At 43.6% G+C, this 15,905-nt stretch overlaps 1 protein-coding gene across 1 annotated transcript in view; it reads left to right on the forward strand.

Annotated features, from left to right (window-relative positions):
- The first annotated feature begins 246 nt into the window (after positions 1-246).
- The window catches only part of nbeaa (neurobeachin a), a 96,417-nt gene continuing 80,758 nt past the window's right edge, over positions 247-15,905 (forward strand). Inside the window, 3 exon segments of the mRNA XM_071533111.1 lie at positions 247-316; positions 319-393; positions 396-550. Of these exon segments, the coding sequence (XP_071389212.1) occupies positions 247-316; positions 319-393; positions 396-550 (300 nt within the window).

Below are 15,905 nucleotides of genomic sequence, written 5' to 3' on the forward strand. Positions count from 1 at the left end.
ACGCTACCATTCAGCCAAACGTCGAGATTCGATCCTATTTTCCAGCCCTATGAATCCCTACACATCTTCGGGAGGATAGGGTGAATTCAGAGGATTTTTAAAACATAATTTCCCCCCCTTTTGCATCGCCGGCTCCGTATTTTTCCTGCGCAGTGGATGGTTTTTGTGCGGCAGCAGACGCTCGAGCTTGTAGAGCAGGTGTGAGAGACAGCGGCGACCGCTCCTCTCCTCCCTGTTTCCAAGGAAATGTCGAGCGAGAAGCCGGTTTCAGCACCACCGGGCTCGGCTTCGCTCACGGATACAGACCGAGACTCTCATCCCCCCCGCCGGGCTCCTCCGTGCAGCCGCAGCCGCAGGTCGTCACGGGCGCTGGCTCCGCCGCCACCGGGGAAAGGAGGTGTCTGCAGCCGGCTCTATGGTCCTCCCGGCCGGGGTGATCAACCCTGCCGTCCCGATCAGGAATATCCAGATGAAATTCGCCGTGTTGGTGGGCCTGATCCAGGTCGGGGAGGTTAGCAACAGGGACATCGTGGAGACGGTGCTGAACCTGGTGAGTCGAGGCAGGACCACCACAGCGTTAGAAAACACAGAAAAGGCAGCCATATAACAGAGTAGAATCACTGCGCCCTAACCCGCTATGTTTTATTTACGATGCTTCACTCCCTGGTTGTGTGGCTTTCAGAGGATGATGTCATTTGTTTGTTCGGAGGATGGATGTGAGGCTTTTCTTTTCCGCAGATGAGAAGAAAAGCAGCATGCATGACTATTTGGTGGGAAATTAATAAAGCTATATTATTGTAAAAGGCTCGAGGAGCTGAATGAAGCATGTGACCCCACCATGGAGGGTAGTCTAATCACCAGCCATTGTTGACTAAATGACCCGTTTGTTGTCCATCAAGGGAAGAGAGATTTCCAGTCAAGCTGTAGTGGAAATAGCGTAAGAGTATGCAGGCTATTCTCCTGACCCCGATAACTACCCCGGATCGATGTATAGGCAGGTTATAACAAACAGCGAATGGTTACAATGTTGCGCACACACAGAGACTATTACAGAAATGTTTCGTTTTCGTTAGAAACAAATTTGTGCAGGTATGCATGGCTGCCGGGCGCTGAAACAAAATAAATCCAACACGAACAAAGGCCGACTAGCATTATGCTATCCATCGCCATATGTGTGTGTATGAGATGGCTCAAAATTATGCATATAGGCCTACAGCCATTGTTGGAGGTAGGGCCCAGCCTCCTGCGCGCTAAAGAGTGATGTAGGTAGCTGTGAAATGAAGGTTAATGGCTTATATTGCTGTGGTTAAATGAGGCATTGAAGTGCGCCTGTTTATTTTGGCTCGGATGTACAGTGGCCTGCCTCCCCCTCATCTTTGCCCCTCCGTCGGTGCCTCTATCGGCGATGCTGGGCCTACCCTACACAACACAGCAGAGGATTTAATCCAGCTGGGGGTTTTTACATGAGTGGTGTCTCCCGTTACGAAACAGATGAGCGAAAATGCACAGCAGATGTAGGTCTGGTAGGCTAATGCGTTAGGAGGACAGGACGTATTTGCTGGATGATGCCAGGCTGTTTTCATCCTTCATGCATCAGTTTGTGGCGTCTATTGCATGACATTTCAAATCTGCCATGAGAAGGGGCCTCTGATCATAACTCCCTTTTTGATGAAGAAGTAGAACTGTGCAGATATAATATATAACACTGATGCAATGTATTTATTTTTCAAAGTGGTCTATTGCAGGGTTTATGTAGCCCGTGGCCTATTTACCCACTGGATGCATGGAGCAGGACAGCCTACAGCTGGGCTAAACCATTTTCCTCTCAGCGAGACGCGTGAGCAGTCCAGATTCAGGTCGACTCTTGTCTCCAATCGATTATTGGTGCTACATGGTGAAAAAGGGGGCTTTGCTGGCTCATTCCCCCCCCCCCCCCCCCCCCCCCGACAAACCCCCCCTGACTACACGGGCTGATAACCAACCATCCTGCTCCATGGCCTCCCCCTTCACTCTGGAAGGGCTGAGAGGAGTGATGCTGCCTGCATAGACTGGCCTCGCTGGGCAGCGCCATGCATTTAAAAGCAGGTGGAGAGGAGGAGGAGGAGAGGGGGTTGAGGGAGGGTGGGGGAGGAGAAGAGAGAGAGAGAGAGAGAGGAGGAGGAGGAGGATGAGGTGGTAGGATGCTGCAGTGGCTATGTGCTCAGAAATCACCAGCTGATGCAGCGGAAGAGGAAAGGATTCTGGATTGGTCCACATCGGATCAGCGGAAGCTCAGTGGAGCATTCAGTTTTACATTTAGGCCCAGACATAAATCTGATTGAAACTTACTACCTATTCTTTTTTTTTTTTTACATATATACACCTGCCTGCTTAGGGGCCACATACTGTATGTTTGTATGTGAATATTGGTCATCAGCAAGGCCAGACAATGTTTCAAATCGAAACGGTATGTTTCGGCCATACAAAGCTTTACTTGCTCAATCCTGAATTGAACAATCAGTCCTGGTTGCAAGGCTGCCAATAGCTAAGCCTGTTAGGGAATTCTGCTGCCCAGCTCCTTAATTAAAAGAGTTGAAAACAAAGTGGTGTGGAGGCAGGAAACCTCAGTGGTCATGCTGCTGGCCCAATGAGTCCACTGTGGCCCAAAAGCTGAACTATTATTCCAACCAATGTGGGAGACCACAGCAGCAAGGCTCTCTGTCCACTGTGGCTGTATTGATCAGATCCCACTGCGGCTTGGATGAACAGATGGCTTGTCGGCTGGATCAGATATACTCCCTGTTCTATACACGTGAAGCTGGCCTTTGGCTAGTGATGAATTGTGTAGTCGTTAGTAGGAAAGGGAAGAGAAGACAATAAAAACATCAAACATCATCTAACATAGCTTAGATTAGGAGGCTAGATCTACTGATGCTGATACAGCAACACACAATATAACAGATGGAGGGGCAAAGATGAGGGGGAGGCACGCCACTGTACATCCTGTATCAGTTTATTAGTATACTTCTGCCTTTGTAGCCAATGATGAAGGACATGTCATTGTTTTTAATGAGGGCTGTGCCTATATTGTTATGCATCGAATGCACAGTATTTTTGATAGTGACCTAGTCCCGTGCTCATGGACACACAAACACATCTGTACAGTACATTGTGTGTGTGTATGTGTGTGTGTGTATGGAGGGGGTGGGGGGGATGCTCAGCTATTATCATCAACAAGGCATCACAGTTGTCAAGGCAACACTGCTCTTTGATTGAACTGCCTGCCTCAAGTCCCTCGACCACCTGGTGTTGCCATTCACTTCCGGACTTCTGTCACAGTCCTCAGCAAAAGCATCTCTCTTTCTCTCTCTCTCTCTCTCTCTCTCTCTCTCTCTCTCCCTCTTTCTCTGTCTCTCTCTCTCCTATTCTGTGCTAGTGCTTTTGTGGCTCGCAGACCTCCATACCACGCTCTAACAACAACGCTCTGACACTGAAAAACTGTGGAGCAGATACACATTAGTGTAAGGAAAGTACAGCTAGAATTTAATGAGACCATCACTGAACACATTAACTAGATATATAAGACGCATATTGGAAATTTGGATAGAGGATGTATATTAACCACTGGACCTTTGGTGATTTTGCTGACTGGTTTCTGTAGTTGTTATAAATTAGGCTACAGTATACAGGACAGGATAAGTGCTTTACGCAAGGGCCGTAGTGCAGCATCTTTACCGGTGACCCACAGCCTAAAACCTCTGGATCAGTCCATAGCAGGTGCAGACTGAACCTCATGGACTTGATGATATTTTACCATTTGCTGGTTGTGTCATCCCTTCAGAGGACAGTGCTTTCTTTCCACTCTCTGCGCTGGTGGTTCTGTGTGTTGAGCCTCCCCCAGTTTTCCAGATACTGGTCAGCTTCTTTTAGCCCAGGCAGCGGTGAACTGATTTGACATGTTGTGATGTTTGGTGACAGAGGTGCAGTTGAGATGTGTCCCACTTCTTAATTTCTATATCTGTCTATCTATCTATCTATCTATCTATCTATCTATCGATCTATCTATCTATCTATCTACCCATCTATCTACCCATCTATCTATCTATCTATCCATCCTTAGCCACCAGTATGTGTTGTACTTATTTGCTTTGCGTTTGAAGAATAGAGAGGTATATTTCAAATGTACCTACAAACAGTACTGTCAGACCTTCTGCCTTTTGACTCACATTCCTTATGCAACAGCTGTACTTATTTATAGATTGCTGTATTTAGTTGTAATGCTTTTTTGGGATCAAAACCATGAGTTTGTCTGGGATAGAAAATGATCGGTGCCTCTGTCTTTCTCTGCCTTTTTGGTGTCTTTTTTGCTCTTCATATTCCCTCTTGGTTTCTTGCATTCATCTGATAAAAACTTGAGGTCAGATGCAATATCTTTTGGTTTTGACAGCATTGTTGAGTGTCCCTCGTCCGAGCCCTTTAGTGGTCCCACTGTGTCTCTCTTAGCAAACGTCTCATTATTCCTGTCCACACACTCCACAATCACCAAGGTCACTGGATAGAGAGTCCACAGCCAACAGCACATAGTCAGCACAACACACTGAGTCTGACACACACACACACACACACACACACACACATACAGGGACTCAAAAATCCACACGCACACACTCACTCAGATCTACATATATTGAGAAAAACATACAGATACAGTGACACAGACGCACACAAACATGCATACAGATACAAAAACATTCACACGTAGACGCAGATCCACACATTGAAGTATTGTGTTTCTGCTATGAGAGACGACACAACCATACACAAATAAATACGTACATTGAAGGAGAGGAAAAGGAATGATGGGGAGCAGAAGATGCAAAAAGAGGAAGATGTGTGGAGAAAGGTTGAGAGGGAAAAGGAAGAGAGAAGGGTAGTGGAAATCAGGATGGAGATGGGTGGGTTTACTGCGTTTTTTGTTCAACACGGTTCTTTCTTTCTTTTTGCTTGACCCTTTGACTGAAATGCAGTGACATTGGAACACTGACATGCCTCATAGATTTGTAAAGGCATAGGTCAACCAATTGAACAACATTTCATGTAAGGCAGTATTTGCCCAAGGTGGTTGGACTGGACAATACCAACCTCAGTCTCATTTTGCCTGTTTGCCTGTTTGCCCATTCTGCCTGCTAGCTGTACACTCAGGGCAAATGCTAACCACTTCATCCGCTTCTTCCATGAAGGTGATTCTCAGAAGAATTAACCCACTAAATAGACTTAACCAGTCTAATAGATAATGGTTGGTCTAGCCAGTGTGTCTTGAAAACCCATTTCCATTAGCAAGCTTTCATATCACAACATAACTCAAAATATAGACAAGTACCACTTTCCTTCAATGTCTATAGACAATACAAATGCAAACAAAGCATTTACAATGTCAATATACATTTAAAGTTGCTATGTATAGCATTTTTAACATCAATATATCATTGTGAAATTGGTTGTAATAGCTTGGTATTATTACTGTAAACAAATTAGACCTAGACCATAGTCGAGACGATTGGTTGCCTCTTTTCTTATGGCAATGGCATTGTTCGTGCTAATTAAGACATTTCCCATAAATGCTGTTATTTCCTGTTGCAAAGAGGATGTTGCTACTTGTTTGTTGCTTCACATGCATTATGATAAAAATGTGGGAAGTGATTTTTCAATCGGCTTTTCACTTGCTCCATCTGCCATTGTGTTGAACTCTCTGAAAGCTTTAGCTCCATTTGTGCCCTCTTCCTGGTTTGTGCCATAAAGCAGTGTCCATTTGTGTTGTAAAGCAATGAAGCAGAATTCCTGAGAAATCTGACCCTTCTCAGCGATGGTCTCTTTTGTTTACAGTAATTCTACTAATGTCTCAAAATGAATGTGGTCATGATTTATTGATAATAAAACGCTACATGTAGTTAAAATACCTGCTCAGCTGACACATACTACAATTCCTTGTATTAAGGGGTGCGTTTGAAATTTGGAAGAAAAACAAAATCTGTGAAATAACATAAATACAGCCAGTAACAGGGCAATATTAGGTGGTGTTGCACTGGATTTAGGCTTGAATGGTAGAACTACTGGTGTATGCTGTCTTCATGAAGGGGAGGGGCAGACATTGCCCTCAGGCTACTGCTGCAGCAAAGAGAACAAAGTGTCTGAAGAAACCCTAAAATGTACAGTTTCAACCAAAAAAATCCGTCTAAAAGAAGATGCACATTTAGTTTGTCTTTGTCAAGTGTTTCTCAGGCTTCTGTGAGTGCATTTTGGGGGTTATTTTGGGGAAAGATTAAGCTGCTGTAATGCTGCAGAGAAACTAATTGTCAGTTTGTGCCTCGGGGCTACAGCCAGTGAGCAAAGCTAGCTAACTGCGAAAACAGGCTGCTGCTGACCCAAAGAACCAAAACAACTCAGAAATGTTTCTACATGGGGTGACCTACCACTTTCACTGCATGAACGCACACACTCATACACACCTGCATGCTTGCTTTTCTCCCTCTCCCTCTCTCTCTCTTTCTCTTTCACTCTCTCTCTCACACACACATACGCACTCTGACACACACACACACACACAAAGAGGTGGAGGACAGAGGGTGTGGCTTCCACTGCAAGGTCATGAATGATTTTGCTATTTATCACACAGCTGGGTTGTGCTGACCCCAGAGTGAGAGAGAGAGAGAGAGAGAGAGAGATAGAAACAGAGACAACGACGAGGAGAAGATTGACACCTTTGTATGGTGCTGCCGGTTGTAAAAAACGAGTATAAAAAGAGAGAGTGATGAGCGAGAGAGGGAGTGAAAGAGAGAGGAAGATGGCGAAACCAAGGGAGGCAGATGATGGGAAGGATTCAAGAGAGTTTCAAGAGGGAAAATTGAAAAGTGTGTGTGTGTCTGTGAGTGTGTTTGTCCTTCAGCTGCTCTTTTCTTCTTGAGTGTAGCGTAGGTCCGGCTGGCTGCTGTTCTGCGGGGGTTTGATGAGTTCCGGCCCCCCTGTGGAGCCTCATCACGCTGTGTGTATCACTGCTCCTCCCTTTCCTCTGCTCCTGGCTACAGAGGAGCAAAGTAAGGAGTGAAGTCCCACAGAACAGAGAGGAGACAGACTTGAGTTTCCCGGGAGAGTTTTCACACCTTTGTACAAAGTATGAATCCTGCTAAAGAGATACCTCGACGTTTTGAGTTTTAATTGGCTATTTTTCTTTATCAGACACTTGTCACACTGTCGGAAGGATTCTACTTTCGTTGCTGGATCCCTAAATCCCCTAAAATAGTTTGTTAGCGTGGTTAGCATTCGTCATTGAAAGTGAAGGCTGCGACTAGCTCCTGAGCTATGAGGCATGGGAGCCAAATGTAGAAACCTTTCCTTCGGTGTGGCAAGTATCCAGGGGAAAGAAAAATAACCAATTAAAAACCTAAATGTCAAGTTGCCCCTTAAACGAAATCCTCTTACTAGCGCACTTCTCTGTGATGATCTTCTTCAGAGCCATAATGCTTCCTAGATTCTGTAATCATTTCAGTAATACTCTTCCGGGCTTAAATTATAACACATACTTCCTCGACTCAAGATGATTCCTGTTAAAATCTCCCTGGCCTGATTTGTGCGTGTGTTGTTAAGGGTCCAGGCACGCTAATATGAGCTGAAATGCTAAACCGTTCACCTCTCCGTGTCTTAGAGCGTCTCAATCCTGCTCCACTTCTCCAAATTCCCCCTCATCCTTGGTGAGCTGCTATTTCCGGACACCGAGCCTCATGCGAGGATAAGCCGTGTCAGATTTCGGATGAGGGCACCTTTTTGGGGAGCGGGAGAACGCGTAAAAAAAGGGAAAATGTCTCGTCCTCTCTTTAACGACGCCGTGTGTTGCTTCTCCCGTCTCCTCCCTCCATCTCTCCACTCTTTATCTCCTCTAAGCAGATCCATCTCTCTAACCTCTCGGTGTAATCTCGTCCCTCGCTCCCTGTCTCGGTGGCTGGGTGAAGGGGCTGGTGGATGAATGTGGATGATCCCTATTGTGAGGAGGTAATGGAGCTGTCTGCTGAGCCGTTCCTCTCCTGTTCCCTTTCTCCGCTCATTTCCCCCCCCCCTCCCGCTCATCTCTAAATTTTCGAGCATGAAAGCCCGGGAAAAGGCAAATTCGCTGTTACCCATATATGCTCGATCCCCCCTCACCCACCTATGCTTTTGTGAGCGTGGATGTTGAGTTGGAGAGAAGGAAAGGAGGAGACGACAAAGGAACTTCAGCCTATTGAGGCAAGGAGCGGCAGTGTTGAGTGACTAGGAGAGGAGATAAGCAGGGATGTAATTTTTCTTTTTTCAGCTTTTTTCAGGATTTTATTTTTTATTTATATCAAAAGGGGATTTGGGAAAGGAAAGCTCCAGTGACAGAAATGAGTCCCAGAACTGAGTAGTACAGTAGCTGCAATGTGTTTGTGAAACTCTTAGAAGTTATATAGGACGTATATGTTATGACAGGATCTCTGCTATATTCATGAAAAGGCTACAGTCTTCTTGTCTTTCCCTTTGATCCTCTCCATGCTTCCACACTATTGTGTCTGGCTGGTTCATGCTATTGTGTCTGGCTCTCTTTTGTATTTCTTCCAGCAGATGTGTGCAAGCGTGTGTGTAAGTGTGCATGTGTGTGTGTACGTGTGCGTGTGTGTAGGGGGGTGTCGGCCTGTTTTTTGCGGGTATCATCAACAAGCAGACACAATGGAATCGTGATATGGCACAAGGTTTGGATCAACACATTGTTTCTTGTTACTGTGTGTGTGTGTGTTTGTGTGTGTTACAGTGTGTGTGTTTCTCAGTCTAGCACCCCTACAACGTACCAATCATCACATTATAGCAGGCTGCTTTGTTTGAATCACCTGGTGTTTGTGCGCTTGTGTGTGTGCCCTCAACATCCCAGAGAGTTGATAAATTAGTGTTCTTACAAACCCTTGCTTTAGTCCCCTACACCCTCATCTGCACATTTTCTCTGGCAACACACACACACAGACACACACACACACACACACACACAGCTCCCTTTCCTCTTGTAGCCCACATCATTGCCTGGCAGGGGTGATTTTATATTCATGCTGGCCTACTTCTCCTCTCTCCCTCGGCTCCTCTCACACACACACACACACACACACACACACACACACACACACACACACACACATACACATCTGCTTTACTGTGAAGTATAGCTAACTATGTAGCTATTCATCATACTGCATACCGCAGTGGCCAAAGGTTGATTATTCCAAACTTTTTACAGAGTGTGTGTTTGTGTGTGTAGGCGAGGTATTGGACAACTCCTCCTAATGTTGTTTTATAGCTTAGCCATCTAGCATCTTATTGTATTTAGCGTATTCCCAGCAGCAGCGATAACAGACAGTGTAATTGTCAGTAGTTGTAACAAGTCATTCAACACCACATCAGACTAGATGGTGTATATATACTTTGATTCTAAAACCATCTTGCCTCATACCTCACTTCAGTTTCTTCCCTTGTTTCTCCCATCTACATTGTACATGAGTGCACAATATATCAGCACTTCCTATTCTCGCCATGAAATAGACTGCGACCAGTGAATGCAGATGAGAGCTATGATCCCAGATGGATTTCATCTATTAAATCCACTTCAGTCATGATAGAGAGATGTAGATGAAAAAGGATTTTTGAGCTTTGAGACTGTTCAGACATGGATTGCTCAAAAGACGGTGCAGTTTGATATGAGGAAGGTCTTCCTAATGTTTTGCACACTCCAAAGACCTAGTTCAACAGAGGCAAGAGCGGTGCAGTAGGTTTCTTTTATTGTGTCCGTTTCCTTTTGGATGTGATACTGCTTGGCTAGCAGTGCACCAGCACAGGCTACAGCACACACAATAAAGTCAGGTCCTTCCCTCGACTCTTCTCTCCTTCATCTCCTCTTGTCCCTGTCAGCAAGGGAAATAAGAACAGTATCCTAATCTACTGTGAAGTATTGACACTATAGTTGATGATGACATTGTCCGGGCTGGGCACTGGTGGTCGCTGCTTTTTGTCTCTGACCGAATCACTGCGGTACGACTCACTACCGAAATTAAAACATTCAGTGCCAAAGTTTGGTACTTTAATAGTTAATCTTAGATTGTGTTTCATCCAATCAGTGGACCTGTTCTAAAACCCAAAGTGACTGCTGATTGGCTCGCTACGTAACCGCTTGCCACAGGCAGGAAAAACAAACTTGTTCATGCGTCACTACACCTTCATCTCTCAGTTTGCTCAAAGTAAGTAATGTCACAAAAACAATGTCGGAGGAACGCTCCAAGGTCTGGCTGCGTTTTACTGAAATTGACAGCGACAGCATGCGGTGCGGCATTTGTGACAAGAAAATAAAGGCCAAGTCCGGCAACACCTCGGACCTGATGAAGCACTTGATAGTGCACAATGTTAACTTGAGGCAAGAGAGCTGTACTGTGTTTATCCTCAAGAAAAAAACAGCAACACAAATGTTAAATTGCATCTTACATAAATGCATAGAAAATTTACTTGCACTTGATAAAATAGTTCTTTGTGAAATAGTTCTTTGTGTGAAGTATTGTTGACATAAACATTTTCTATAAAATTCTTCACAAACATGTTCTAAACATTTAAGTTACTGTTAAAATGAAGAAGCAAAATAAATACATAAAATTTTCACACTTAGAAGTTCAAATGTTGTTTCTTTTAGTTGGGGAATCTAATGGCAAAAATGACATGATAGTTTAAAAAATGAGGCTGTTGCATTACATAATAAGCTTTTATTCAACATAGAAAAAACACGTAGAAGCATAGTACTACTGTTTGTGTACTGGTATCGAATTCAAGTTCCCGGTATTGGGACTGGTATGCGCTGTGTCACAGTTTGCCTCACTTCTTCTGAAAGCACTTTCACACACAGGAATGCTAATTCTGGTGGATGGAGGTGGATGAGGAGGAGGGGCCTTTGTTTGCACCCGAATATGAGCAGCCGAGACTGGGCAGCGGTGACTCACTGTACCCCCCCCCCCCCCCCCCAACCTCTCTCTCTCTCTCTCTCTCTCTCTCTCTCTCTCTCTCTCTCTCTCTCTCTCTCTCTCTCTCTCTCTCTCTCTCTCTCTCTCTCTCTCTCTCTCTCTCTCTCTCTCTCTCTCTCTCTCTCCACCCCCGCTACCTCCAGGCTCTGATTCCAGAAAAACTTTAGGTTAAAATAGAGAATTGAATGCAGAGAGCACACGCTCTTATAATCAACCTAATGTATGGATCCAAAAGAGCTTTTCCTCAGTGTCTGTTCTTGTGCATGTTACCACGGGGGTCACATATGGGAGATTGCAATGCATTCTCCATTCCACAATAAACTAATTGAGGGTTTGACAATTTGCCGCAACCTTTATAGAGCATGCACCGTTTGTATTCAGCTTTTTTTTACTTTACACCAAAGAGAGCATTCTTGGCTTCAAACATTATACTCTTGCTTTCCCATGGGACTGGATTTGCAGAAAGATTATTCTCTGTGCCTCTAAACTTAATAATTGATGCTTTATGATTTATGAACTGTCTGTATGTGTTTTTCAGAATGTACTCACTCACCCTCCTCCCTCATCCCCAGAGTTATTCTACCCTACCAACTTCTCTTTACTCCTCCTGATATTATTTTATATTGTGCAATACTGGGAGTTTTTTTTATTATATCTTAATCTTTCGAGATGAAATGTTTATTTTCTTTACCAAGTGTTTGGCCTTCCCGAGTGAGTTTTCAAGGCTACAAATTCACACCGGTGACGGTGTGTGATTATTGAGAATTGATTTTGTGTTGATATGACCTTTTGATGGGAAATTGTTTTTTGTGAGTGAATTTGACATTTGACATCCTCATCCTGTGTGTCTGATTTTCTTGATATGATTGTGTGTATGACTGCGGTACATGTGTGTTTGTGTGTGTGTGTGTGTGTGTGTGTGTGTGTGTCTGTGTCTGTGTTTTTGTGGTTGCTCGTGTGTTTTGCACAACCGTCTTTTACAGTTAGGTGTGTTTGTGGGTGGATGATATTTAAAATAAATGCAAGTAAAGTTTCTTATTATTAGTTGGAAATTTCATATTATTTTCAATGCAATTGCAGTAGAGTTGGGGTTGGTCTGTCATTGTATTCAAAACAGTTAATTTCAGAACTTTATATTGCTACAGTTTCAAAAGAAATGTTAATTCTATTTCATGAGCCAATTCATATTTACAGTTGACCAGTGAAACTGCATTTTGATAGCAGCTGCATTGAGCCTTTTAGCTTTCATGACATTACTAGCTGCTAATCAAAGTAAACATCTGGCAATCAGTAAACCTTGAAATCAACTTTGAATCATACCTTTATCTGTTTCAGTCGCCTTGCAGTAGCTGGGGATCCTAACCAGTTTACCAAGCTATTTAAGGTATTTGCTGTTGCAGTTGTCAAGCACATATGAAAAACTCAAGCACATAATCAAGGTTACCTTTTTTTAGTTGCAGCTAAATCTTGCTCAGCTCACTTATATCCATTAGTTCTCATTACTATCCATGAAAATATCCTCAAGGAAGATGCCACTATTTGTAAATTATTCCAAAATAATGGAAGCTGTGTGATAAAGTATTAATGCATCAGATCCCTGAAGGCTATGCAAATAAGGCAAACCTTCCAGTTTACAAATGCAGGGAGCTGATATCAAAAATATGTTTAATGTTTTTGCATTTAGCAATTGGTCAAAAGTCGCAAAAGGCCTGAATTTCAGTTGATCACCACAAATGCAAACTTCAGCTGGTTCTCTTTCAAGGTTTTACTTCTAAAGCACAAGCCTTTGAAAACTGCTACTGCTCTATTGCTGTGTCTGCTTTACTTCAAACAATGTGCACTTCAAACAGCACGTCTTCACCACTGTCCAGTGTTGAGGACAGGTTTGAAGTGTAGCTGATACAGTGACAGGACTGTAGCACAGAAGCACCTTGACAGAGAAGCAGTTGAAGATTTCTGGTGCTTTTTAAACTTTTGACCAATGCTAACTTTTTTTCTTCAAGATTTTAAAACAGTAGATTCAAATCTGTTGAGATCTGAAAACTGTCTGTGTATTGCTGTTGTTCTACTGCTCAACATTACATGCTGTGGTTCTATCCTGTCTTGTGATTCTCTGTTGTGTGTGTGTGTGTGTGTGTGTGTGCAGTATGTGTGTGCACTGTGTGTGGTCTTTTTACACAATAACGTACAGCATGCTCCACTAACCCTTCCAGCCCTACTCTGTATGTGTGTGTGTGCGCACACGCGTGTGTCATCCCCCACCCTGTCTTATGATGATGGATTACCAACACTCATTGGAGCTGCTTGCTGCCTCTCTTATCCTCCATCAGCTCTGCTCAATGGAACAGTACTCTCCATTGTTCCAGCGGATGGTGAGCGTGCGTGTGTGGGTGTGTGTGCATGTGCGTGTGCGTGTGTGTGTGTGCTTACTTACACACATGCATGCGCATATCCTATCTGCCGCAGCACATATGCACAACCAAACAAACAGATTAGTGATCGTGAACTGAGACCAGACTGGCCTGAGTCAGGTTTGCTGGGCTTATCTGCTGACCTTTGAACTCAGCGGCAGCTAGTCTACACCTGCATCATCACACAGGCAGACACACACACAAAATGCACACACACACACTCACACACACACCAATGACAAGAGAAGAGCAGTAGTCATTGATGTAATATGAGTTAGACACTTAAGGACAACGCTGTGGTAGTATTTTTATCCATTAGCACTTTTTTTTTTATCCAATAACACACTCTTAATACCGCGGCACATAGTGATACATTTCACTTGGTCGGTATTTTTCACAGCAAGAGTGTGTTGATGACTCATCCTAGTCCAAAATGTCTCTTAACTCTCATTTACCCTCTTGTACCTTCTCTTTCATCTCTGAAAAGCCCGGTGAGGTGTAAGCAACATGCAGGATTTCACTTCCCCTTGTCAGCTTCTGTGAAATGAGCGCGATCGAGTCGAGGAGACGGGGTGAGGAGGCCTTGTTAAAGCATTGAGACTCAGCCTTGGGTCCTTCCTCTCGAGGCCCCCGTGACAGAACACAAGGCTGCCCTTGTTACTGCCTGGCTGGAAAAAAAAGAGAGAGGAAAATTGAGAAGTCGCTTCTTCTCCCTGACAGTATCTGTTATTTTTTCTGAGGGGAAGAGGGGGAAAAATGTGAAAAACAACACCTACACCCCCCCCACTCACCCCCAACCCCGTATAACTGATGTCTTCTTTGTGCTGTCTCTGTATCTGCTAGAATTTAATAGCTTTTCTGCCGTCTTCTACTGTCCATTCAATAGTGCCCCCTCTATCACCACCACCCCTCTATACTGTTTTTCTTTCTTCTTCTTCTTCTTCTTCTTCTTCTTCTTCTTCTTCTTCTTCTTCTTCTTCTTCTTCTCTGTGATTCTCTGTGCTGCTCTGTGCCTCATCTATTCATATGTTCTCTCTCTTTCTCTCTCCTCCACATCTCTGTGTCTCCCAGAGGGCTGAGAGATGTGGTCATTGGTCCGGTCTGAAACATTTTCCTGTAAATCATATGTTTTGGCTTCTCAACACGTAGGCCTACCACATAACAGCTTCTGGTCTGTTAAGGTCCAGGCATTGCTACCATGACAGTGTCTTCTTGTCTGGGCAGTAGCTGTAATAATAGTAGTGATTTCAACCTCTACCCATACACAAGTGACCAGTACACAGTGCAGAGGTTTGCTCTGATTCTGTGGGGATGGAGCGTGGGTCCATGCTCATGCAATTATCCATTTGATGTAAAGTTACCATTTGCCCTTAATCTGTTTCAGGTGTTGAATAAGTAGATCAACAAATAGTTTTACTTGAAGTAGTAATCTGCAAGATCCTTTTTATTTTGGCATGGTTGCTGTGGTGTTTTTGCACTGCACTTCCACTTGGCAAACAACGTTGCCAATACTGTGACGTCTTTTTCTTTGCATTTTTTGTTAATGAAGTTTGGGTTTCGACAGATGCTGGCTATCGCTGCTCATGCTAACTACCCAGTTCTTCTTCTTCGGTTTATTCCAAACAAACCGACGCTGCTGCTGCCGGAAACTTAACATGTACTTAACACTTTCTGTGTGCCAGAACATTTTTCCTGGGAAATACCTGCCTGTCACCGGATGAACAGCAAATGTAAAAGCTTTCATGAACTGAGTATAGGTTGAATAACTATTTATATCAGTGGGCGATAGAGAGTGGCATGATGGACATTTATTTATGTGAAAATGTGGTGGATTATTATTTTAACTAGAACCTCTGCCACCACTGAACAATTCTCTGTTACACTGTTACACAGAAATACATATTTTCTATCACTTACATTTTAGACAGACTAAACAAACCAACAGGAGTGAAAGCATAACCTCCTTGGTGGAGGTAGCAATTGAAAGCTATAGCCAAATCCTTAATGAGCTAGCTGTACATAGTCATATTTGTTTGTGTTTTTGGGCAGCATAACTGTGCCAGTATTTTGTTTTTTGTGTGTTTGCAGTAAAAAACTAATGCTGACTGATATGTTCTCTCTTCAGATAAGGATACAGTCCATTATTTGTGTTTTTTTTTATCATGTATTTGACAGACTCAGCTGGAGTAGCTTTGAGGTAGGATTATTTCCTGCCAAACTGTCCTGTTTGATGTAATTGCAAGAAATGTGGATTTTATGCGGATGTTTATACAGATGTTGTTGATGATCTAGTTTGGCTGTAGGTTTTTAAGAATGCTGTGTGAATCCATACATAATAATATGAGGGTGAACATGCTCTGTTCCACATTACAAACTTTTCTCAGTTTAACTCTGAGTTGCTGTTGCATACATTTCTCTTTCTTTCTTTCTTTCTTTCTTTCTTTCTTTCTTTCTTTCTTTCTTT

The sequence above is a fragment of the Centroberyx affinis genome, unplaced genomic scaffold (genome assembly GCF_046629955.1).
Source record: "Centroberyx affinis isolate AG114_WGS23_722 - 3 ecotype Tasmania unplaced genomic scaffold, CSIRO-AGI_Caff_v1 ptg000159l_1, whole genome shotgun sequence".
Classification (NCBI taxonomy): Eukaryota; Metazoa; Chordata; class Actinopteri; order Beryciformes; family Berycidae; genus Centroberyx; species Centroberyx affinis.